General features: G+C 38.6%; 1 protein-coding gene across 2 annotated transcripts; it reads left to right on the top strand.

Moving 5' to 3' along the window:
* Nucleotides 1-244: 244 nt before the first annotated feature.
* On the top strand, nucleotides 245-25,749 carry LOC129237142 (receptor-mediated endocytosis protein 6 homolog). 2 transcript variants are annotated; one of them, XM_054871635.1, is made up of 11 exons: nucleotides 245-370; nucleotides 12,499-12,739; nucleotides 12,812-12,958; nucleotides 13,047-13,483; nucleotides 13,654-14,552; nucleotides 14,925-17,856; nucleotides 17,929-18,043; nucleotides 18,104-18,678; nucleotides 18,737-18,907; nucleotides 24,991-25,087; nucleotides 25,154-25,749. In XM_054871635.1, exons 2-11 carry the CDS (start codon nucleotides 12,593-12,595, stop codon nucleotides 25,292-25,294), a joined length of 5,661 nt encoding a protein of 1,886 aa, XP_054727610.1. In that variant the 5' UTR covers nucleotides 245-370; nucleotides 12,499-12,592; the 3' UTR covers nucleotides 25,295-25,749. The 2 variants fall into 2 exon arrangements, with proteins under 2 accessions (XP_054727610.1, XP_054727611.1); XM_054871636.1 differs by having other exon boundaries at nucleotides 249-320.
* Nucleotides 25,750-27,542: the final 1,793 nt, after the last annotated feature.

The raw sequence follows: 27,542 nt of genomic DNA, 5'->3' as shown, positions 1-27,542 counted from the left end.
AGCATTCCAAGCATTACAAAAACGATGGCCGTGCCTACAATTACTTATACAATTATATATCAAACTAAAATTTTCATCCGGTTTAATTTCAAATACCATACAATTATCGATATTGTAAATTTTTGGTTATTCCGAATTTTCTAGTCACTCTCTGTATTGTATCTTCCGTTCCGTTTCATTCTCATCAGAGATCGTTGATTTACCATCAACTTTGTTAATCCATAATTTTTTTGCTGTCAAAAATATCTGTTCGTTTAGTCGCAATTCTTTAGAAATCGTAATCTGATGTAAATGTTATAACTATTTATTATTAAAAAGTGGTAAAGAAATGTGTTTTACTCAAATTGAAATAAACATAAATTAGATTGGTGTAAGTTTACAGGTGGTTAAAAGAGTGTCAAATAATTAACAAAAGTGTTGTGCAATTGTGACCAATAGCTGTAAACTGTGAGAAACAAGTTCTGCAAACAAAGTGGTTTTCAGAACGGACTGGAAAAAAATAGATTTGCAAACAAAAATTAGTATAAGCAAAATATTTATTTTGTAAATACTTTATATTAACATGTACTTGTACTGTAAAATGTAAAATTTAATCGAAACTAAATTCTAATTCGGCTTATATTAGCAAAAGTTTCAGTGACTTAATGGACCTCAAATCCATATTTGCCAGTTCATTCACAAATCGCCAAAGTAAAAACATATACACATGCGCATTTACATACAAACAAGAACAGGTTTTTTCTTTTTCCATATACATGTGTATGTAAGTAAGTGTTTTGCAGGCGATTAAAAAAACGTTATTCATTATTTAGTATGTACTGAGTGTCGCGACCATTACAATGGTATTTACTTGAATATGTTTGCCTTTGAAACATTTTGAGCTCTCAAATCGCAAGTGCATATGTTAATATTTTTATATATACATCAGCAAATTTCTGGTTATACTACCCATTACTGAATGCTTAGTAGCAGTTGCAATAATTTATTCACTACAAACATATACAGATCTATAAGTGTTAAAGTTTAGAGTGTGTGTTTTGTTTTTATAAATGAGTTTCCATAAAACAAATGTGTGTATTGGCTAGGAAACTCTTGGATAAAAGTTTGGTATGGTCTAATAGTTTTTGTGCTGTGTGCGAATCGTGGCGTTGTTTGCATCCGCATTCCCTGCAAGTTCGCGATAAATAAAAACCAGTTGATAGTTGTTTTGTAACAGTTTGAGATTAATTACATTTATCGAATTATTAGCTACACAATGGTCGTAAAGATGGCATTAATAATTCACACGAACAATGGGCATATGACGTTTGGTGAAGGTTTTAGACTATATAAATGTGTTTACTAATTATAAAATTCCGCGATGCTAACCAACTGTAAAATCGACATACATTTACTTGCCAACAAGTAAAATCAAATGTTTTTATTTTCTACAGTGTGTAAATGTATTAGCTGCCAACATCTGAAAAATACCAATATAAACGTGAAATTTCTTACAAATTCTAATTATTATACAAATGCAATAGATATTCGGGTATACAATACAAAAGTGTGAATCATATGAAAACTGTTATGGAGGTAGAAATGCAAATAATTAGGCACGCTATCTTATCTTAATACTCATTCTAGCTAATATAATATTAACATATACATACATAAATAATAATATGAAGTACCACTTTGATGCTGCTCGTACATATGGATGTACTTCTCAGTTCCCAAAAAATTTGCCATAAGTAACAATACTTGTCTGTATGTGTGCATGCAAGTACAGTGGTGGCCAAGTCATAAGCAACTATTGACCTATAATAGGCAAGGCATGTCATTATGCAGAGTTACACGCTCCAACCGTTGTATCAACATGGGCATGTTGGATAAACAGTTGTATGGTTGTACAACCCATTTCCATGTTGGAAATTAAAATGTGTTAATTTTTGGTGGGCGAAGTTAGCGGTTGTACAATGAGTTTAAACGTGTATACGCAGATTGTACACGCAATTTTGTTTATATTTTCCTTTTTAGTTAATTACCCGGAAAAATTTAAGAATATAAACACAAACAAAAAAATTGTGAAAAAAACAAAAATCAAAATATAACAAAAAATTAAAATATAAAAAAATTTAATATATGTAAATAAAATTAAAATATAAAAAACAATTAAAAAATAAATAAAATATAAAAATTATAGAAAAAAAGATGTAAATAAAATAAAATATCTTCAATTATTATTGTCATTGAACAAACTTCACTTGATTGCTGCATTTTGCGAAATGTTCATTCCCACGAAAATGAAAATAATAAAGTTGGACAACGCGTTGTATATCATGTTGGAACGGGTATACTAGACAGCCATCCAACTAATTGAAAACGTTTTGATACAACGGTTGGACCGTGTAGGTATACTCTATATAACACACAACAATTTACAATTTTGAGTTCTTCAATCGTTCGAAATACAACTCTGATCATTATTTGATTCACTCTTGCACTTCGTATGGTCTCTTTTACGCTGGTTTATATCCGAAGCAAAAATATTGCAAGCATTTGCATATCGTTAGCTGAGGAAAAGATCCCCCTATTCGAAAACTCCCTATTTAAATATTTAGTGGGAAAATACGGAACTTCATTGAATTTGCGTTCATAGATAACTGCACTATTAGTCCGTCCACAACTTCCTCCAACCACATCTATCACATTCGAAACAAAAACAAAAAAACAACATCATTTTCACAATCGACATGAGAGACAACGGAAGCTCTAAGGGAGACTGGAAACTAGGCCTTTCCGGCTCCCAGCTACGAAGAATCGGAGACTGGAAACCCGTCCTTTTCAACTCCCAACTACTTTTAGATGAAGGCCACACAAGATTGAAAAAAGAGACATCTTCAAGTCTGCAGTATCTTAATGATCTCATCTCACGCGAGAGTCCGTCCACAACTTCCTCCAACCACATTTATCACATTCGAAACAAAAACAAAAAAACAACATCATTTTCACAATCGACATGAGAGACAACGAAAGCTCTAAGGGAGACTGGAAACTAGGCCTTTCCGGCTCCCAGCTACGAAGAATCGGAGACTGGAAACCCGTCCTTTTCAGCTCCCAACTATGAAGAATTGGAGATTCACAACCGATTTAATCATATATGTAAATATATGTTCATTTGAGCAAATACTTCGTTTCTTAGCACTGGCAAGGAAACATATTACTCTAGTATATAAGATTTGTAAACTTATTGTTAGTTTCTTATAAAAGAAAGATTCAATAAATAAAGAAAAATGGAAAAAAAAAAAAAAAAAAAAAATTTGTAAACTTAAATTCAAGAAATTATATGGCACCAGTTTTGGTTTTTTTCTGTTTTTACTTGGCATACAATCGAACTCCCTTGCGGATATTAAAACATAAAACTTATATTTAACAGCTAATGTAGATCTGTGCTCAATAAGATGCTCCACAAGCAATTCCTGCTGGGGTGCTACCGCAGATTTCACTGAAATACTAACGAGACCCAGGAACAAACACGACTACAATAACTGTACATTCCCCCGACAGTTAGTTCTACGTTACCCGAACGACCCGGATTTACTATAAATCCGGCCAAGGACTGTCACTCCAGCAGCACTCTCCGTACATGTATGGGGAATGTTTTTGCTGCCACAACTACAACAACTACTGGACCGGACAGTTCACAGACAAACATTAATCGACATTCATCGAGAGTCTCTTACCACCTTCCTAATCTCCCGACCCCCGAAAACTGTCATCGCAGTCCAGCAACCACCCATCGCACACGAAGAGCTTCGGCTTTCTCGTGAGACCCGCGTAACTTTGGGTCAATTACGTTCTGGATATTGTTGCGGGTTAAACTCTTTCTTATCCAGAATATGTCCGGCATGTAAAGGTACCACGCATTCACATGCCATCTTCCTCGCTCTCACTTACCTAACACCACTCACTGGCCGTGATTGATGCACTGTTAAAGCAACAACATCTGTAGGTCTGCAATGAAAAACCTACATGCATTCGGAGGCGACATTAAAATGTAGGCCGTTACATTTAGGGGTAATCAAGACCCACATCACAAATATAACGAAATTCTTGTTCTTTCAAAGATACAGGGTGGGCCATGTAAAATTTGCTTTTTGAATCGACTATAAAAAAAAAAAACTAATCAATATTGAACATTGTCATTTATGAATGAAAACTAATATCGTTCAACTGACTGCCACGGCTGGCTTTACAGTAGGCCATTCGATCAATCCAATTTTTAAGCACATTTTCGATTGTTTGGGCTCCAATTTCATGAATGGCCACTTCGATTTCGTGTTTTAAAGAATCAGTCGTCTCTGGATGGTTCGCATAGCATTTGTCCTTAACGGCTCCCCACAAAAAATTGTCCAACGGGCTTAAATCACAGCTCCGAGGCGGCCAATTGATATTGGAATTTCGGCTGATTATTCGGTTTTCAAAAACGGTAGCCAAAAGTTCGAGTGTAACTTTGGCAGTGTGACAAGTTGCACCGTCCTGTTGAAACCAAATGTCGTCCATGTCATCCTCTTCAATTTTTGGAAACAACTCGTTGAGCATGTCACGGTAACGCTCGCCATTTACTGTAACCGCGGCTCCTCACTCATTTTCGAAAAAAATGGCCCGATGATGCCGCCAGACCCAAAACCGCACCAAACAGTGACTCGTTGTGGATGTATTTGCTTCTCTACAGTAACGTGTGGATTTTATGAGCCCCAAATCCGACAATTTTGCTTATTGACGTAGCCACCGATGTGAAAATCAGAAAAGAAGAAGAAGACTCACCACTTTGGAAATTGGTTTTCAATATTTCCCAATTTTGTTCTAGCGTATAGCGTCCCATTTCGTAAATGTCAAACCTTTAAATAAATTATAAACACATTTGACATGTCATTTGTGTTACCATTCTCAAAAAAATAGGTGGTTCAAAAAGCAAACGCTATATAGCCCACCCTGTATATGTGGCCGTCTATTTTTATTATTACATCTTAAATAATGAATAAAAAACTACAAAGTCTAAACGCTATGCATCGCTATGGCTAAGACAATGGTTTGCTGTTCAAATATTAGTAATGGATATATACTTATACATAAGTATGTAAGCTAAAAATATTGTACACTTTTACACATTGTATATAAGTATGTACATACATATGTGCAAAACGTCTCAAATATATTATTTGCCTGCAATTTCATACTACAAATAATTTACAGTGACTAATAGCAGGTAAAGTCAACAAGGAAAATATTAATATACCAGACATCTGCTGATGACGTCTCCCATTATTGATGTATCAATATTAGTACTTTTTTTCTTTTCTTGAATAAGTATTTATCTTCTTTGTAGTCAACATCATCATTTCTTAATCTCCCTTGTGGAACATAGGGTATATGGAAAAATTGGTGAAAAACATCGACAAGCTACTTATCGACGCATATTTGGCGCAGTATTAATTAATAATCAGATATTTTTTATCTATGTATTTAAAAACTCTAAAGTTGCTCTTTTCTATCACTAAGTACACGAAAGTAAATATATTTTAAGAATGGACACGAAAAATATTGGTCGGTCGTTATCGTTATAACATCAAATTTATATAAGATATCGAGACAATTTTTATTTTATTTTCTTCTTTATTAAATGTTTTATGTTAAACAAAAAACTCGTATCGATTCTCTTCGTTATAAACCAAAAGGGCGCAATTCGGATTTGACTTCTAATGAGAGAGGGCGATGGACATCAGTTTTTGTTATGATATCTGCTGCTCTCTGCCAATTCATTTTAAACTGCTGCTCATTTTTAATTTTTTTTTCAGTTTTAGCAATTGCCCAAGATTTTCCAATGGGTCGCAATTGTGGACAGTTTGGTGGGTAGTGGTCCTTTTGAACAATATTCATCCCGTGATTTTCATACCAGTTCATAGCATAGCTGTCTAATAATATGATGCTAGATCCATAACAGAGCTGAGTCTTTATATTGTTTTATGAATGAAAGCAACAGTTTTTGTAACACTTCTTCATATATTGGGTATGGGAATAAGCTTCCGTCCTTTCTTAGCCACAGTTACGAATTATTTAAATAATTAAATATTTATTTATATTATGTAAAGTATGTGCCACTAGAAGCTACAACTTTACTCCATCTTTCTCTGACGAAAAATTCGAGGTCTTTTGACTGGATCCATTCATTGAGCCAGTTTGCGATGCTCTCGTAAGAAGTGAACCGCTCTCCAATAAGGACTGACTGTATTGATCGGAGCAGATGGTTGCAATGTCTGGGGAATACGACGGGTGGGCATGCAGAAAAATCAGTTTGCCATGTCTACCGTCCCATTCCGGCCGCCTTTGTTTGAGAGATCGATTCAAACGCATTATCTGCAGTCGGTAACGATCGCCAGTGATGGTTTCAGATGCTTTAAGGAGGTCATAATAGATGACACCCTTCTGATCCCACCAGATGCACAACATAACCTTTACAGCATGAATATTTTTTCGCTGTCGATGGATCTGGTTTACCTGGCAGGCTCCAACTTTTTCGACGCTTAGAGTTATCATAATAGATCCATTTTTCATCGCCAGAGACGCTGCGATGCAGAAAACCTTTTCTTTCTGCTGTTTAGGAAGCATCTCGCACGTCACCAAACGTCTCTCGATATCCCTCTCCTTCAATTGATGGGGCACCCAGTTACCTGCTTTCTGGACCATTCCCATCGCGTGCACACGTTTACCGACGATCGATCTGTTAACATCCAACTCTTTAGACATATCATCAAGGGTTCGCCATACGTCTTCATCCAATAATTGCTGTAGTTGAGTATCTTCGAGTTTTTTCAGTGCCCCTTCGCGGTCTTCATCACTCACGTCGAAATTGGCACTTTGGAAGCGTCGATACCACTCTTTACAAGTTATAAAATTGATGGAGCGTAAATATTGATCAATATACGACACGTTTTAGCTGCACTTTCCTTTAAAAGGTAATAATGAAGCATAACTTCCCGCAAATGCTGTTTTTTCGGGACGAACGTAGACAGTTTTGACATCAGATAAAAAAGATAAAAAAGGATATTTCCGCTTCAAACGAATGTGAACTACTACGATCGATATCTCACATATACACCTTTAAATCATCAGTATATTACTAGAGCGAACACGAACATAGTATCAGCAGCGACACCTCTTTTACGAGCGCGAAAAATTATTCCCAATAGCCAATAAATTTCTTAATTTATAATATCTATAGTAATGAATATTTCGCTTTTCATATCACACTTTCAGATGACTTGGCAAACCAAACATTTTTTACGGCACTTTTCCAATATTTTTAGTTTAAAGGCACCTGGTACTCCTCATCTCTTCGTTGCAGGGTAAAACTCAGCGTCCTGAATCTATTTAAAGTCTGCTTTGACTTATGTTTCATCGTCCATAATCACCCAGCCATATTTATGAATATCTGTATAGACTGTATAATTTTCGCACAAGTGTTTTATCACTCTTATATATAACTCCGATTGAGTGCTCCAATATTTTTACATGATCGTAATCCTTCACTTTTGCACACTTCTTGAAAGCATCTCTCCGACATACGGGCTTGTTTTGCAGCATCTCGAAAAGAAAGATCAGCTTTTTTTCGAAATAATGACACCATTCTTCGGCTTTTGTTTCCCTTGCAAATCCTTTTTTTCTTCCCCTGCCAGGCCTTCATTCCACCGAAAAGGTTTCATTAAGCTTTTTTAACACATAAGTTAGCGAACTTTTGCGACAATTTAAAGTTTTAGCTTTGACATTGTGCGACAAATGATCATTTTCTTGCTTTTCCAGCACAATTTTCTCCGCAAGCTCACTCTTAACCGAATACATTTTGAAGAATTCGTAGAAGTTGCACAAAGTGAATACGCCAAATTAATAATGACAACAAACACTATGATTATGTATATGTACTTATTTTTTATTTACAGTTGGTTTTACGCAAGTCATGAGTAAACACAATCGATCTTTTTTTTTTACGTGTCCATTCCTTAGGCGTCAAACTTCACTTTTTCTTTACTCAAGGTAGTCTGTTTTTCAAAAGAACTCGGAAAACGTTGATAATAACTTAAATACATATATTGCTATAAGTAAAATAAATAATAACAATAAAATAAATGGAAAGTTTGGGTGCCGAACGAAAAGTTAACTTTGCTCCTTCAGATTATTAATACTGGAGCCAATACGCATCGATTGGTACCTTGTTGACTGGCTTAGAATAAGGTTCTATATACACCACAAAGTATGTAATTACCAAAATTTTTTAACTGGGCGCCTTAAAATGATGCGGAATCGCAAAATTTAACGAGCTTTGCCCACTCACTGCACAAACTTATTTGTTTGATAATATAAAAATCAACGTCTCTCTCTCGACCTTGCCTATTCAATGAGTTGCAAAAACGAGAAATAATATAAATTCATGGCATTCCAAAATTCTTACCACTACCAACAACAAGTTGCCTGAACAAATTACAGTGGAAATTTAAATTCATATCAATAATTTTTTTCTTTGATTTTTTGGTTTACTTATCACATTTGGGTACAATTCAATTACTAGGTTGCATAAGAAAAATATATGGCATTTTTTATATTAAAAATAAAAATAATACTAAATGCCTTTGCACAGAATATTAATATACTAATGTGTACATATGTATATGCTTGTAGTAGGTCGAATAATATTTATTTTTTATTGAAGTAAAAATGTGTCAATAAAAACAAATTGTCTCACAGAGTAGCACAGACGTTTTAACAAAAAATATGAAAATAATCTTAATGACTAAGAAGAATATATAGCAAAACACTATAAATTAATTATTTATAAGCATAATTAGGAAGTCTAATAAAAGAGTGTTTAGAGGGAGCAAAGCCAATCTCAAAAGATTTGTAGATAGTATTGAATTCTAGCAGAGCTCTCATGATGGGTGCATTCCTTGCATACAGAGATCAAAGCCAACATGGAAAAACCTAAATTACGAAGCGCTCTAAATGTTGCATTAAGCTATACTTCGCTCCAGAAGGGAGAAACAATCCACAAGACCTTGAATAATATCGAAGACGAAAGATAAAGACAAAATAGATAATAGAAATAATAAGCGGGCGTCTAGAATAGTATGAGGATACGATGCACTAGGCAGGGCTAGTTTACTGTCCAGGGTGGCAGTCCTTAGTCGGGAAAAATCCGAGTCATTTCAGTAACGTAGAACCGCCTCCCATTGGGAGTAGAATTTTTCACAAGGGGAATTCAACTTGTATACGGACACTCTCATAATTCCTGACAAGTTGAAAGCAGGAAGTGTGGTCCCACTATTGAAACCTGGGAAACCACCCAACCAAGGAGAGTCTTACCGCCCGATAACTCTTCTTTCTCCAGTAATGAAGACTCGTAGTGAAGCCTTCCCTACTCCCACTCTAAGCGAAACACCTGACCTCAGCCACATATCCGCATGGATTCCGCAGAGTGTGCAGCACCACCACAGCACTCACCGCCATGAACACCCTAACTAACCGTGGGCTTAACCAAAACCGCTCCTGCGAGAGGCATGTCCTAGTAGCTCTGGACCTGAAAAAGACTTTCGATACAATCAGCCAAACCACGCTCCTAGATGACATAATACAGTCGACCCTCCGGTCGAGGCTGAAGTGGTGGTCCAGGAACCATTTGAGTGGTCGGCACTCATCGGTCATCTCTCAACTTTTACATATCGAAGCTCGCCCAGCCACTAGAGGGAGTCTCACTCTTCTCCTATACTGACGATTGTTCGATAATGGCGTCGGGTTACCAGCCTTTCGCGCTTATTCACTGAGAAGAATCTCCAACTTTTCCCCCACACACACTAATACCGATAAACAACCCCAAAATTTTTGGGGTCACCTTCGATAGTTTGCTCTCCTTTTTCGCGCACACAACCGCAATTGTTACTAAGATCCAAAACCGCAAGAAGGTCCTCAAATCGCTTGCCAGCAGTACTTGGGGCAAAAACAAAGAAATGTTACTGGCGACATTTAAAGCAATTGGCTGGCCGGTTTTGAATTATGCTGCGCCGCAGCAGTGGATAAAGCTTCAGACATATCAATATACTACAATCAGCACAACCACGGGACGCCTTCTGATGCGCAGGAAAGTCGTTTAGTAGCATTTCGATATATTTAAAAACAGTTGATTACAATACACCAAGAAAGAACTAAAGCGTTTTTCAGTAAGAGCGCTTCAACTTTTTTTTTTTGAATAAAACACAAACGGTTTGACTTTTTTAACTAATTTTTTTTTTATTATCGAGTTTGAACATATACATTTAAGTATGAAAGTCGATTTCTTTTGCATGACCACCGCGTGCACGTTTTACGAAGTCCAATCGTTGAACCCAATTTTCGACCACTCTTTTGCATAAATCGGCCGAAATTCCAGCAATTTCGCGTTCAATATTGGCTCTGAGCTCACAAATCGTCGCCGGCTTGTTACTGTAGACCAATGACTTCACATAACCCCAAAGAAAATAGTCTAGAGGCGTCAAATCACACGAGCGCGGCGGCCATTCGACCGGTCCATTTCTGGAAATAATGCGCTCATCGAACTTACTCTTCAACAAATCAATTGTAGCGTGTGCTGTGTGGCTTGTGGCCCCGTCCTGTTGAAACCACATGTCGTCTAAGTCCATACCATTCAATTGCGGCCAAAAATAATCGTTTATCATGTCACGGTATCGATTTCCATTCACAGTAACGTGGCGATTGTTCTCGTCAACGAAAAAATATGGGCCAATTACGCCGCCGGCATGTAAACCGCACCAAACAGTGATTTTTTCGGGATGCAACGGTGCCTCATGAATCACGTGTGGATTGCTTTCTGCCCAGTAACGCATATTTTGCTTGTTGACAAAGCCATTGAGCCAAAAATGAGCTTCATCACTGAAGATGATTTTTTGGAAAAAAGTAGTCTTAAAGTAGCAGCAACAGAACGATTATTTTCATAAAAAATTTGCACGATTTGCAATCGTTGCTCAAGTGTGTTGCGTTCCATGATGAAATGTATACTAATGAAGTTTACAAATGACAAGCGAAAAATAAAAAATATTGCGTCGTTCGCCCGCCCTATAAAAAAAAGGAAAAAAGTTGAAGCGCACCTATTGAAAAACGCTATATATTCATCTCTTTTTGAAGCATTTGTGAACTGAATGAGTTTCTTATAATTGAATTCTTTTCAAGGTCATCACCATAAAGTAAAACCTTAGCTTATGAATGAATAGCTGAAATTGAGGTTTGCACTTTGACCTCATGGTTTTTTGTGCCCTCTGCTCATCACAGTACTTCATCCAAATCCAGTTCTCTTAATAAACTCAAGATACAGTTGAGTTGGGCTGAGCGATGAGCTTCTGGCTGCATCTGCCCAAGATATATTACGCGCTATGGCGTCACATTCGAGAAGTAGGTGTTTCCGGGGACTGGTCGCAGAAACGACAGGAGTCAGTGGACTATATCCCAATCCGGTGTAGATGACTGCGCAATCTGCAATGACCTGTGGAAATGCCCGTGAGCATTCGCAGTTTATCCTCAGGGAGGGTTTTGTGCGTTGTCTGAATCTCCTTCGATTAGAATTTCAATTTAGAGTATTCGAATATCACAGCAACTTAGACTTAATGCAGCAAATCATGATTCAGCAGTTCCACTGGCGATGTCCTGTCGTATGAAATACAAAACCAAGTAGAGGAAGATTTGGATTAATTTTCAGCTGCCGCCGTAGCCGAATGGGTTGGTGCGTGACTACCAATTCGGAATTCGGAGTACGTAGGTGCGAATCTCCGTGAAACACTAAAATGAAAAAACAATTTTTTTCTAAAGCGGTCGCCCCTCGGCAGGCAATGGCAAAACCTTCGAGTGTATTTCTGTGCCATGAAAAAGCTTCTCATAAAAAATATTTGGCGTTCGGAGTCAGCTCAAAACAGTAGGTCCCTCCAATTGTGGAATAACATCAACGTGCGCCAGAAATAGGAGAACGAGCTCGGCCAAATACCCATAAAGGGTGTAAGCGCCAATTATATATCCCTGAAGGTATAGGCGCGTTCTTTTTTTTTTTTTTTTTTTTTTTCTTTAATTTGGCCAAAATTGGCTATTGCGCCAATTCAGAAGGAAATATAATCCCATATGTGCAGCCCATTGTATTGCTAATTTATAGAATAGAAATGTACGCCCTTTTCCCCATTATGATATTCGATGCTACTCGTTTTTTTTTTTTTTTTTTTTTTTTGTTTTTTTGTTTATTCGACCTTATCTCAGAGGTTGCCGCGAAGTTGCCTTATCATTTGATTCACGCTCATTCATTTTAAATACTAGAGTAGGCGTTACACAATTTCCTCATCATTCGGCAGTATCATGTTGCGTTATTCGCACCCAATTGCACAGTATTTGGATAAAATTTTCAATAGATTGATTATTTTTTTGTTACACCTTTAGCTATCCAAGTAATGGAAATGTGAAGTGAGCAAAAGTATATAAAAATCAATTGGAAATTTATAAATACAAATATCCATTGGAAAACCAAATCAAAATGGAGCCAAACTCCGATGATAATCTTTTGGAGATTATGGATTTGGCACGCACATTGCGCCAAGAACAACTTTTCATACAGCAAGAACAGGCTGCGTTTACACAGTTTACTGAATCGCTGTCGGAGAACTCGACTGCCATAACAAAGGTAAACTTCGAATTCAATAAGTTTTTGTTTCTTTGTTATTAACTTTCCTTCGTTTACAATTCCTATTTACAGTTGGCTTACATTTGTGCGCAACAAAGGCAAAATCTTAACGATTTAATCACGTCGCGTCCGGAGGTGAGCCCCATTATTTGCTGCCGGCGTGCAAATAACTTTGAGAATGCTAAATATATCGATGCGAAGAAAGTGTTGGACTATGAGGTACATACTGCTAATTATCGATTTAATTTTTAAGTGCTTATTTATTTTCTTATTATTGAAACGCTTTTTATGCTCTATTTCACTGCAGCATGCCATTTCCTATGAAGAACTCTTTAATCACCTTTATCGCTCACCATATCTGCTTGCACTTTCACTGGCCACTGGTGATCGCATTGCCGAGATAACACCACAGCACCTCAGCTTTGTCATACACACCATTTCGGCGGGCCTTTATGGCAATGCCATTAACACAAAAGATGTGGAAATTATTTTGAAACTTCTGCGGGAGCTGATTGAAATTCAAATTGTTGTTAGCGAAAATCCACGTAATTTATTGCGCGCAAATTCATCTGCGTTTGCGCGCCTTTATCACCGTTTGAATGAGTCGATGTTTTCGGCAAAAATCTTTCTTACGGCTGCATTGTATGAGCCAATAATGGGTGTGCTGAGTGATATCGATAGTATATTAGATGTTGATCCAAGTAAGGTGGTGGACAATTTCAGCAGCAAAGAACGCTTGAAAAGGTAAAAGAAGTAGCTTAAAAATGTATAAAAGTTTAATTTTTTGCCGAATAAGTTAATTTATAAAAAGTTATTTTTTAATCATACCGTAATCCGCTTGTATTGCTTCACTCTATTCGCTTTTTTTGATTGTTCAAACTTATGAGAAACATCTTTTTACTTTTACCTTTTAGATTTGGCGCTGAAGACTCAAACAGCTACCAAGATAACATCAATAAATTCCACCATGACACCATAACGAAGCTCCATGCTTTTGCAAAATCGTTTATCGATAGTCTAACTTTCAATTGGTCTCTGTTTCCATCAACACTCCGCTGGCTGGTACAGACCATGGCACACCAACTCAAGCAATCGCATTTCTCCGATAGGGTCATCAACGAAATAATTACCGATATGGTTTTCACGCATTTCATTTGCCCAGCCATAATTAGTCCAGATATAATGGGTATCATAGATGCACCTATACCCGAGCTGGTGCGCTTCAATCTCATGCAAATCGGACAAATAATACAAATGCTTGCGTTGGCCAAACACGATGTGGTGGATGTGAAGTTCGCACAAGTTCATGCGAAATTCGAGGCAAATATGGTTTCAAATTTAATCGATTTATTGCTGATGGGCCAATCGGGCGAAGATGTTGTTGCTATACTATCGCAACAAAGCGATTTCAATCGTTCGCATTTGCTCAGCACGCAAAGCGAGCTTACATATTTTGTGGAATTTTATCGGATCCTTATGGCTAATGATGAATTTGATCCGCCGCCAGAAGACCGTCAGAAGTTGCAGAAAATACTTTCGCATTTGCCCGAAACTACAGACGCAACTCAACACTTACAGTCAAGTGGTTGTGATGCCGCCGGTGCATTAGCAATCAATGGAGACACGGGTCATCTTAAAGAGCGCTCCAAACAAGGTTTCATGGGCCTAAGCAAGGCTACAAAGAGCAAAATCGCCAAGAGTATGAGCTTTAATACGAACAATAGTGGAGCGCATGCGGCAATCGATGGAGCGGGCATATCCGCCAATGTCAATGGGCTAACGAACGGTGGGAGTCATGCAGGTTTGGGCCAAGGTATGTTGCATCTGCACGGCATGCTGCATCCGCAGTTTTATTAATTATACTTTCTTGTTAACGACAATATTTGCAGTACTAAAGAAGAGGATAACTTTCTGCAGACGTAATGAACAATTTTTTATTTATTATTGTATCTCACCTTAGACTAGAAGCGTTTACAAAATCAGTATCAGCGGTAGCCAAACATTTTTTTATAAAATCAATCTCAGCAGTAGCCAAACTTTTGTTTAGGGTTGATTCTCTCATATTAGTAATGCTAAATTATCACTTGAAATTAACTAGCATCGTACACCATTAGAATTAAGTAGTGCATTCCCTCAAAAAATAGTGAAATATTGCAGTATTTCTTCATATACTTTTACCCAACAGCTTACGTAAACGATAATCATCATCCCAACAACGGCAGCGCCGTAGCATCCTCGAACACGTCTGTGAGTTCAAATAGTTCGTCCCCAATGCGCACTATAACATTGAACGATCTCCTCGACAATGAACCTATACTTGTATTCAGCATTTACAACGGCGATGAACACAAATTGCAACCACTTACCGAAGAAGAAGTGCTGAAGATGAATTGCATTGGTCAGGATATCACCAACGGCGAGGCATTACTGGTCGATACGGGCAGCGTTAATTTGGATAACACAATTGACAAGTCATCCTCAGTGGCTAATGGGTTCGATGGCATGGATAATATGAGCGACGTATTGCGGCCATTACACTCGAAAACCACCCGCTTCTCACTGTCGCATGATGATGGCTCGATTGGCAATTCGGATAATCTGGAAGCTGTTAGTGAGGCGCCGTCAAATCACTCCGTCACTAGTTCGCTGGAATTGGAAGAAGAGAATGATCAAAATGACAATTTATCCGATATGGTGTCGGCGAATGTGAGCGGACGTGGCACACCGAATATAAGTGGCCGCGACACCCCTTCATCTCAAGTAACTGATGGTGAGTCTGTGCATAATGCGCTGACCACGCCACAGATGCAAAAGCTAATATCGAAAGCTCGTTCCGATATTGAAGATAAATTTTGTAAATTCGAAATAAAAAAATTTGAAGGCGATGAAACAGTGTCCATCATATCAGACACTTGGTCCACTGATGTGCTGGCCAGTGACTCTGAAACTGTGGACGCCAGTGAGCGTGAGCGTGATCGCAATTTCTCTACACCGCTAATTCCATCGGCAGTGGTCTTACCGGGTGACAACAATTTCGACGTGCTCGCCGGTGTGGGTGCAATGCGTCCCGCTTTTCTAGACGTATCCGACCAACGCTCAGAATCCAACTGGAGTACAGATGTATTGGCCAGTGACTCGGAAAAATTTGCAGAAGTAGATACCGATGACAATTTAAGCATTACTGCCAAGTCGGACATAACAGATTCAGGCGCACGTACAGAGCAAGAGCGGGATCAGTTGGCAGCCGCGATATCCGCGCCACAGCCTATGCGGCGTATTCCAAACTCGCCACATCACACGGCACGTAACGGCAGAGCATTTCGTGCCACAACCGCTGCTAACTATAATGCCGCAAATGGCAACAATGACTCAATGCCCATTAATGAAAGTGGAAATAGGATCAGTGTTACGGATCGTAAAGAAGGTGATGAAAACAGTGGAAATGGTGCTGGCGCTGGTGACGTCGCTCATGGGAGCGGTAGTAGCGATCATTCTCAAGATGATTCTGCATTTTATGATGCAGCGAATTTGTATGATGAAGCTGCAGTTTCAGTTAAAGCCAAAGATGCTACCGAGAACGTACTTTACGCGGGCTTGTCATCATTGGCGCGTAGTTCGGTACGCACCACTAATCAGTATAGTGGCGAAAATAATTTCCAACAAGAATACAAAAGTAGTAGCGCTAATTCTGATAGCAAAGAAACATTTTTGGGCGCACCACGCATGCGCCGTCAAACATCAGCCGAGAGCAGCATCTCAAATCAGAGTGTAACATTCGAAGATGTATCAGGATCAGGGGGTGGTGCCAATGCATACAAACCACCCAAGCCTCATCATAAGAGTGGGGTAAAAAAAAAGAAACAGCACAGCAACAACATATCGACTTTGCATAACAGCAATCACCAAGACTTAATCGATTTCAGTGACTTCGGTGAAGAGGAAAAACCGTGTTCAATGGAACGATTTCGTGGGCTTGCGGTAGCTCACGCCTTGCCGCAACTCGCGGATTTGTTTGGTGGCGAAGAAAACGTCGAACATCGTCACACGTCGAGTGAGACACGGAATGCCAGCTTCGATGGTCGACGCAATGGCATAATGGCGATGAAGGCAGGAGAGCAAAACGAGTCAACAGGCAGCCACACCTCAGTGCCAGTATTGCGTCGCCATCAAAGTCTTAATTATGAGAATCATGAGATTATGATCAGTAATGTGGTGAATGCTTCCAAGCGGGTGACAATAATGCCAAACTTGTCACAAACGGACGATGACAAAAGCCAGCAACAACAACAACAACAGATTATGCTATTATGTGCGAAGACAGAGAAATTGCAACTAAATGATACCGACAATGGAACCAATGAAGACATTGCTGCTAATAATCCCTTCACCTCACGTTCCACCGTATCGAATAACACATCTGGTATAGCCACCGGTAGTGCATCGGCATCTAGCTTGAGTATTGCAGTGGGAGGCGTGAGCAGCTGTCAGAAACCGACCAAATCCACTGGAGCCATACCGAAAAGCATCAGTTTCGACGCTTCGGCCGACAAGAATAGCAATAGTCATAATGATCGTGCAGTTGGAGCAGGTACTGGTACCGTTAACGGTTCACGTCATTTGCCCTCCCATCGCAATGCTCGCGCGTTGCATCCGAATTTGAGTGCACACGCCTCTACTAGTGCCAATAGCAATTCTGGTATATTCAATAAGTTGAAGCAGGGCATTTTCAAGCACAGACGTGGCAACAAGTCGCATTCACGTAATTCGTCGCACCTCCACAATGGTATCGAAAATTTAGTTCCTGGCGGTGGCGGTGGAGATTACACGCCTCACACAACCAGCAGTCGCAGTGTTTCATTCAGCACTAACACTTCAGAAATATCGCTGGATATGATCGGCGTGGGCTCGGTTGGTGCGCGTAACAATCAAGTTGGTGGCGTTGAACGTAGTGCGGCTGATGGTGCTGCAACAAATTATTGCGATATTAATGAAGATATATTGGCCAAATATCGCCGCAAGGTGAGCAGTTCCAGCGAGGCAACGAACTCGGACTCAATAGCGGGCGCCACTGCTGCGTCATCGGCTAACGGACGCAAACATTCCGATGCGGAAGTGAAGTGAGTAAAAATATGGCACTGGCTGGCATTCCATATAAATTTGTGTATCTGTTTTGTTGCATTTAAATTTAGATCTCCAACCGCTGTACTGCATGACAAAACTCTCGCTTTCAATGTGATTAAGAAGAAGATACGCACCGTGTTGTCAAAGACTGATTTACATACCGGCGACTTTCGCCATACTACGGTAAATATTTATTAACTATATGTTAACCTGCTATATTTACTATATTTTTACTCATTTCAGTACACCAATGCCTCACCTCTGCTCACATATCTGCAAATACAGCTCGCACAAGCGCTGAATCTACAAAATTTCCAACAAATCTCTTATGTCTCAGAGGCGATACGTTGCATTTCTACGCTTGAACGTAGTCAACATACCCAACTACTCGAAGAATTACAGCAGGACATACAAAAGCGTCAGAATTATTTACAGTATTTAATGCGATATCGGCAAAATTTACTCTTGATGACGGAGAATATCGAGCAGTTCGAGACACGTTTGCGCAGCGAGAGTGCCACCTGTAATCGTTATTTAATGACCGTTTGTGTACGCCTATTTTTTGAGAAACGTCAGGCTAAAGTTGCCGAATTTCAAGAAGAGTTTGCCCGTCTTACCGTATCGGATGACAAAATTGAGTTGATTGAAGAATTTATAGATGGACTGATGGAGGAATTACTAACACCAGGAGGTATATTGCATGGTATGCCGGAATGGCAAGCGCAGGAGGCGCGTTTGTCAATTGAACGCATACTGCTGACTCGTCTGTATCAGCAGGTGATGTTTCCTAATGATGATGCTGATTTGTCGCGTGACACGTAAGTGAATGTGTTTAAATTTGTGTAATTGATAGTAATCTTTGTGTCCATTTTGCAGTGTACTCTCAGAACACATAACTAAGTTGCAGCGCGTGATTAGTCCTTCACATCCGGCACTTTGCATTCCCCAGGTATACCTCTCCGAAGCACCTTGGTCTTTTGCGCAGCAACAGCTCTCGTATATTTCCGCGTATAAGACACCACGTGAAAAACTGCAGTGCGTAATTAGGTAAGGAACATATTTTTTATTATTTTTATTTTATTTAAAGAAAATTAAAAAATTTGCAACTATGTATCTAGAAAGTTATTTCAAATATTTAGATATTACATTTTAATAAATGTATGCTTCTCGGTCGCCGTAATCGATTGGATTGGTGCGTGACTATCATTTGGGAGTGTGTAGGTTCGAATCTCCGTGCATGAAATAGCAAAATGGTAGGCAATGGCAAACCTTCGAGTATATTTCTGCCATGAAAAAACTCCTCAAAAAAAACCATTTGCCGTTCGGAGTCGACTTAACCCTCCGATGGACACCTTTTTTAAAACCCTCGGTTGGGCTTTCGGCCTGGCCTTTTTTCGTCCTGTTCGAGGATCCTTTTTAAAAGGTTATATCTACAAACCGATAGAAAATTAAATTTAAAGCAGCTTTCTAGGGAGCTCAAGTCGTTACCACTAATAAAAATATGTCAAATTCACGTCCAAAGTCGGTAAAGTCAGTCTGGCCAGACCCGGGTGCCCAACGGTGGGTTATAACTGTAGGTCCCCCTCCCTCATTTGTGGAACAACATTAAAACGCGCGCCACAAATAGGAGGAGGAGCTCGGCCAAACACATAACTGAAATGTATGTGCCAATTATTTATTTATTTTTTATGATGCTTCTGACGATATGCGGGTGTGGGGAGTAGTTGAAAAAGCAGCACAGAAATAAAATTATTTTTAACTATGTAAGGAAATATAATAGTGCCCGATCCCTTCCTTGCTATAGGACAACACACCATAAATTAGAAGCTTAGGAGTGAAGAACTAGGACTAAGGAAGGTTTGCTGACTCCAAACTATGGAGCTACGCCAGGCGAAATCTTTATTGGTATGGTACAAGCAAAAGAGATTTAAGCGACTCATAAGCCTCCCTAGGGATAAACAGAAGGCGTACGGGTATTATCACAGGCCACTGCAGACTGCGTAGGGATGTGCACATGATCGGGATATGTCCCCTGACTCTTGTCGTTTTTGCGACCAATCCCTGGAGACTCCAATGCACCTTCTCTTTGAATGTAGCGCTATAGCGCTGAGAAGGTTGCAATTTCTCGGCCAACTGCAACCAGAAGAAAGGAATATACGTTCATCCCAGCCCAGCTCTATACTAAGTTTAATAAGAGAACTGGGTATGGATGGCGTACTGTGATGAGCAGAGGGCACAAAAGACCATGCGCTTGACGTGCAAACCTCGAAGCAATCTATCTAAAAACCTATTGCATTATTTCTTTTCAGTTCATACCATCTACCAAATGAAAAATAGATTTTATGTGAAGTGCTAAAATGACAAACTCCAAAAGTCTATGCTCATACATATAAAATTTAAAATATAATAATAAAAATTTTGTAATATTTAATATACCTATATATTTATTCCTTTACTTTAGAGTGAAGCATAAGTCCACAAAATATTCCAAAAAAACTCTCAAAAAATGTGCAAGTTTTTAATACCTTTTTGGGTATCTACGACGTTTCAACTCTTCCCTAAGTCTACTGGACAAAGTGTTTACCAATTTAGTAGTTTCATCGGCAGTAATTTTCACCCACTATTTGCACATAACATTTACCTCTTTGCTTGTATTTTGGTTTTTCCTAATATTTTTCTCAGAAACCATATGTTTAAATCCAGCGATTGCAGAGATGTTGACACTAGCTTGGCAACTTTGAGAGATAAACGATGACTTTCCACTATAAGAAATATGCTTGGGGTCGTTGTCTTGTTAACAGAAGTATTCATTTGATAACCCCAGCATCTCAGTGCCTTGCTTTAATTTTTTGTTTAAATATCCAAATAAGCGAACTTGTCCATTATTGAATCAATAAACTGCAATTTTCCCACGCCACCATGACTGCCAACACCATCGCCCTACCGCCCCCATGTTTCACTGTTGGTAATACATTTTCTTTATTCAGCGCTGTATCAGAGTTTCTCCACACATTTTTTTTTTCATTGATACCAAAAATTCAAAACGTGCTTTCATCGGAAAAAATAACCTTTTTTCAAAATTTTGTCTCCTTTCCGAAAGCAATGCGTTTTTGTCTATTTGTTAGGGAAATAAATGTCTTTTTCCTAGCAACTCTTCGATGATAGCCGCCTGTTCTTTAAACTCTTGTAGCAGTTGAAATACTAATATATTTTTGCAACTTATTCCTTATTTCATCTTTCACTTTTATGTTAACAGTTATCTTTGTATCTTTCTTCACAAGCCCTACAATACTGCGCTTTTCCCTTTCTGTTAATTTACAAGGACATTTTGCTCTTACCCCTTGAAGCTATAATTCCTGAGTTTTCGTTGTTTTAAATTAATGTCCGAAATGATGTTCATCCACTACCTGTTGCTCTACCTATTTTTCAACAATTTTAGCCTTCTTTCCACAATTATGATATAATTTTCCTCTCGTCAATGTAAATTTCTTTTTGCTTCCACTGTAAGGCTCCGCATTGTATTCTACTGGAAAGCGATTAGTTTAGCTTATTAAATAAAAATAATAATTTTACTTCACAAAAAAGCGTTCTAACAACACAAAACGAGATTACCGAAAATGAGTACCGTTAGAATCAGGGGTGGGTGACGCATACGGTGATAATTTTTCGTCGCCAGCATAACTACTACGATAGTAAACAACGAATATGAGGAGGAGCTCGGCCAAACACACCTACATATATAGTACATACATGGTGAAAAGATTTCATAGACGAGCTCTTTAACATACCGTTATTCGGTTTGTATCGAATTTGGCAGAATCAGTTGATGATGGGCTAACTTCACTTGAAGTATGTTTACAAAAAAACTAAGATTGTGTTAGTGATATACGAAAGAAATCAACCAATAACACTTCGTTGCCGTCTGAAAAACGACTGATTGGACGAGCGTGTGAATATGTGTGAAATGATCGTGCATAATTCAGCTGCCGAATCCCCCTTGATGTCGAAGCTGAAGTGTGTCCCTCACAATTTATCCAGATCAAATTGTTAAAAATTTACGAACATTTTATTGAGATTATGTTAATACCGTTATAAATTTTTCGCACAGCATATAAAAGAAATTGCCGTCATTTATGCATTCGCATATACAAGGTGGCGCGAAGTAATAATCAAACTTTGTTTTTGAATAATTTCTTCGCTAAATAAAAAAACAAAACGATTTCGTGTGATAGAAATATTTATTTTGATCTTTACGCGCTCCATTGCTTCTCCGCTTGTATGCACTTATGTACTGCAGCTGTCTACTTCACAAGTGTCAAATATGATTGACGTACGACGCCGTTGGCAAAAAGTACGTCAATCATATTTGACACTCATCGTCCGATGAGGTGACTAATTTTATGCCACTTTGTATAAACAATTTTTTTAGGTTATGTTACTTCAGACAAACGAGGAATTTGCGTATATAAGTAGATATCGGTTCATATATTTTCATGTAGCAAATTTTTAGTTCTACAAATTTTTAGCGCTAAAACTACACTCCCAAATTGTGGAAATGTGCTTTTATAATAAGCAATAACAGGACAAAGCGTCTATGGACTTAAGCTTTTTTCTGATATGATATGCATATGAATGCCTAATTAATAATATCTAACAAAAATTCTATTAGAATTATGTCTACAAACCTCTTTTCTCTGACGACGTCCATTTTATTTAGTTTTTACCATACATTGACGTTTTCCCTTACATTCTTCTTAATTGGCGCGGTAACCGCTTACGCGATTTTGGCCGAGTTTAACAAAGCGCGCCAGTCGTTTCTTTCTGGTGCTAACCGGCGCCAAAGTGAAGCCAAGTCCTTCTCCACCTGATTTTTCCAACGCAGAGGAGGCCTTCTTCTTCCTCTGCTACCACGAGCTGGCACCGCATCGAATACTTTCAAAGTCGGAGCGTTTGTATCCATTCGGACGACATGACCCAGCCAACGTAGCCGCTGGATGTTTATTCGCTGGGCTATGTATATGTCGTCGTAAAGCTCATACAGCTCATCGTTCCATCGCCTGCGACATTCGCCGTTGCCAACGTGCAAAGGTCCAAAAATCTTACGCAGAATCTTTCTCTCGAACACTCCAAGCGTCGCTTCATCGGATGTTGTCATCGTCCAAGCTTCTGCGCCATACGTTAGGACGGGCATGATGACGAGTCTTGTAGAGTGTTAGTTTTGTTCGTCGAGAGAGGACTTTACTGCTCAGTTGCCTACTTAGTCCAAAGTAGCACTTGTTGGCAAGAGAGATTCTACGTTGGATTTCAAGGCTAACATTGTTATCGGTGTTAATGCTGGTACCTAAATAGGCGAAGTCTTTTACAACCTCGAAATTATAACTGTCTGCAGTGACGTGGGTGCCGATACGCGAGTGCGCCGACTGTTTGTTTGAAGACAGGAGGTACTTCGTTTTGTCCTCGTTCACCACCAGACCCATTCGCTTTGCCTCTTTATCCAGTTTGGAGAAGGCAGAACTAACAGCGCGGTTGTTAAGGCCGATGATGTCAATATCATCGGCATACGCCAACAATTGTACGCTCTTATAAAATATTGTGCCTGAGCGAGTTCTGCGGCTCGTATGATGCTCTCGAACATCAGGTTAAAGAAGTCACACGACAGCGAGTCACCCTGTCTGAAACCTTGTATGATATCAAACGGCTCGGAGAGGTCCTTCCCAATTCTGACGTCGCAGCTGGTGTTGAGCAACGTCATCTTGCAAAGCCGTATTAGTTTTGTGGGGATACCAAATTCAGACATCGCGACATACAGATAACTCCTTTTCGCAATATCGAATGCAGCTTTGAAATCGACGAAAAGATGGTGTGTGTCGATTCTCCTTTCGTGGGTCTTTTCCAAGATTTGGCGTATTGATTATCGATAAATCAGAAATCAGTGGGTTGTACGGGGAAAAGTATTTCTATAATTTCGAATTTTGGGAGAGTAATTTTATATGGGTAATCCTGCGGCCGCCGTAGCCGAATGGGTTGGTGCGTGACTACCATTCGCAATTCACAGAGAGAACGTCGGTTCGAATCTCGGTGAAACACCAAAATTAAGAACAAAAAAAAAACATTTTTTTAATAGCGGTCGCCCCTCGGCAGGTAATGGCAAACCTCCGAGTGCATTTCTGCCATGAAAAAGCTCCTCATAAAAATATCTGCCGTTCGGAGTCGGCTTAAAACTGTAGGTCCCTCCATTTGCGGAACAACATCAAGACGCACACCACAAATAGGAGGAGGAGCTCGGCCAAACACCCAAAAAGGGTGTACGCGCCAATTATATATATATATATATATAATCCTGCTCTTTAATTACGAATCGAGAGTTAAGCTGATACATGACTGCTCGAACCTTCTCAACATGTTAGTGAACTTCAGCAAATTATTTTTAGGTCTGGTTCCTGGACACGAAGGACATGAGGGAAATGAAATAGCGGACCATCTAGCTAAAAGAGGGACAAACATGCCCGTAATTGATCCTGAACATTTCTATAGACTTGGGGAGTTACAAAGGGCCACATTAACGAATTTATCAGGAGGTGGGAGGAGAAAAGCTCGTTGAACACTGGTCAGCGACAAGCGAAACAATTCCTAATGCCTGACAGAGGAATTTCTGATAAGCTATTTTCATTCAGCAAAGTAGACTTAAGACTTCTAACTGGGTACTTTATAGGATACTGTAGTCTGAGATATCACTTAGCAAAATTGGTATCTATGAAACCATCATCTGCCGATTCTGTAAAATGGGCACTGAAAAATCAGAACACACCATTTGTAAATGTCCTACACTAGGCAGAAAACGGTTCACCACCTTGGTGGTATTAACAATAATGGGATAGAACGTTAAGTCCCAGAATGTGGTAAAAATTTAAAAAAACCTTAAATATAGGGTACCTCAGTAGTCTTTGCACATTTGATCTCTTTTGGTCGCAGTGGGCAGTATTGTAATAATAATAATAATTTTAAGTTAAAAAGTCAAGTTAAAAAATTCTCGTATTTTCTATGGATGTATCTACGTTAGTTTCATAATTAACTTCCTCCTTGCTTACTTACGTATATCTTATATTGATTTCACTTTTTTTAACTTTTAGGTGCATTTCGAGCATTATGAGTTTGTTACATATGTCGAGCGGTCGTGTGCCGGCTACTGATGATATTTTGCCCGTACTAATTTATGTTGTGATTATGGTAAGAATGGAATTCCACTGAACTGTAATAAGGCATTTAAACGCTTTCCATTCATTTTCTCCACAGACAAATCCACCATTTTTGTTATCCACAATTGAGTATATAACTTGCTTTATTGGCGAGAAATTAGAAGGTGAAGAAAAATTCCATTGGACACTCTTCGGTTCTGTGGTGAAATTTATCAAATCAATGGACTACTTGGATTAAATGAACTCTCCCACACAAAGAACAGCATACGTAGCTTTCAACATGGTTTCGTTTAAAAATTTGTTGATGTGTAGTTTTTGTACCTATAAACTCGATTTGCAGCATTATCTTATTCCAACGCATCTTATACGAGTATCATTGTTTCAGTTATAATTTTATTGTATCAATTAGGCGTTTGATCGAAAGCAAGAACATTATTTAGCAATATTATTTTAATGTAGAGAAACCTATCCGAATGTAATGTTTACGAGTTGATATAATTGTTGAAATGTTAAGTTTACTCTGTTAAACATATCCGCACAGTGTAAATGCAAATGCAAACGCAATTTATAAATGTCTAATTTGATTTAAGTACCGATTATGTCGAAATGTATATTTACGTATATTAAGGTAAACCTTTGATTTAATTCGTTTTTCCGTTTTATTTTGTGCAGTCAGTGTGAGTGTGTATGCATGTTGCAACAATTAGTTATAGTTCTTACAAATATGCATACATACCGACGAAAGAGTACATACATTGCGATACACAAGTAAATAATTGGAAAATAATAAATTTTGTTAATATTAATATTTTTTGTTACGCAAATTAAAAATATAAATAAAGCTTATTATATACATAAAATCATATACACAAACATATAAATATATAAATGAAATAAATTAATATTTTTCGATATTTATTAATAAAATATAAATTGTGCATACATATATACTATACTATAAATCAATAATAATCACTAGCGCATTACTTACAAGGTAATAAAAAAATTTAAACGAAAGTAAAAAGAAACAGGGTGAGAGTAAATGAAGTACATAGAAATGAACATTTTAAAGATATTCTTAACGTAGCCACTTATTAAACTTTATACTATACGAAAGTAGCTTAAAAGTTCTGAACTCTAAATAAAGGTACATCTGAACTATAAATAAAAGGCGTCAGTAATAGCCTTTAGAAACGACTATATGTTTGAAAATGGTAATTTTACATTCATTCCCTAAGTGGTTAAATTACTTTTATGAAAGCCTTCTGTGACATCCTTGGTACAGCTGTACCAATTCGGATTTTGAAAAGGATTTTTTGATATTATGTACAGGGTTGCCCATATTCGACGGACCCATCTGGCAACCCTGTATCTTTTGACAGAGACGTCAGATCGCTTAATGACATACCGCGTTGGAAGCGTCAGTCCAAGCAGAGTTTTACCATGGAACAGTACACGCCACGCGAGCGCTCCCAAATTGTTGAAATTTACATTGAATAAAAGAAGTTAAAAGAAGAAGAAGAACAACAAAATCATCATGTCCGATGAGGCCCATTTCTTATTGAATGGGACGGTAAGCAAGCAAAATTGCCGTATTTACGCCACTGAAAGTCCTCACGAAATTCAAGAGGTACCTCTTTACGACGAGAAAGTCACTGTTTGGTGCGGCGTTAGTGCGAAAACGTAATAGTGTGATAGCATTATATTTGGCTGGAAAATCATAACCAGCGATTTTTCGTGAGCTCAAGCAGCTTAAAGTAAATAAAGTTGTTGCTTATCGCACCTTTGCTCGTTACAATGACACTGGTAGCATCACGAAACGTAATGGAGGTGGTCATCAAAAGGCTACAACGTCACGTAAAATGGTTTAAAAAGTGAAGAAGCGACTTGAGCGAAATCCCCGACGAAGTGCCAATGAAATGGCGAAATAACTGAAAATATCTGACCGTAGCATCCGCCGCATACTGAAAAATGATCTCAAAGTTAAGCCTTACAAGATCCAAATGGCGCATGATCTCACACCAAAGCGGCAACAAATCAGACTTGAGAGATCGAAGGAGTTGCTTCGCTTGGCCGAAAGCGATCGATTTCCGAACACTGTGTTTTCTGACGAGAAAATCTTTCAAATTGAGCAATTCGTAAACTCCCAAAACGATAGGGTTTATTTGACCGACAATTCATACGAGAAATTGAGTAATCGATTGGCCACCAGGAGGCAGCACCCGCCACAGGTAATAGTTTGGGCCGCTGTAACCGCAGATAGGCGCTCTCCAACCATTTTCATCGTGTCTGGCGTCAAGGTAAATGCGAAATATTATCGGGAAAGGTTGGTATTTTATCTGGAGGTTACTTAGAAGCCGTGGACCGACAAACATTTCGGTGGCAGACCATGAACGTTTTAACAGGACTTGACACCGTCTCGCAAAGCTCGAGTTAACCAAGAATGGTTAAAAAACAACGTTCCAAACTTCATAACGTCCACACAA

Source organism: Anastrepha obliqua, chromosome 2 (genome assembly GCF_027943255.1).
Source record: "Anastrepha obliqua isolate idAnaObli1 chromosome 2, idAnaObli1_1.0, whole genome shotgun sequence".
Classification (NCBI taxonomy): domain Eukaryota; kingdom Metazoa; phylum Arthropoda; class Insecta; order Diptera; family Tephritidae; genus Anastrepha; species Anastrepha obliqua.
This window is presented reverse-complemented; position numbering and strand designations above follow the sequence as displayed.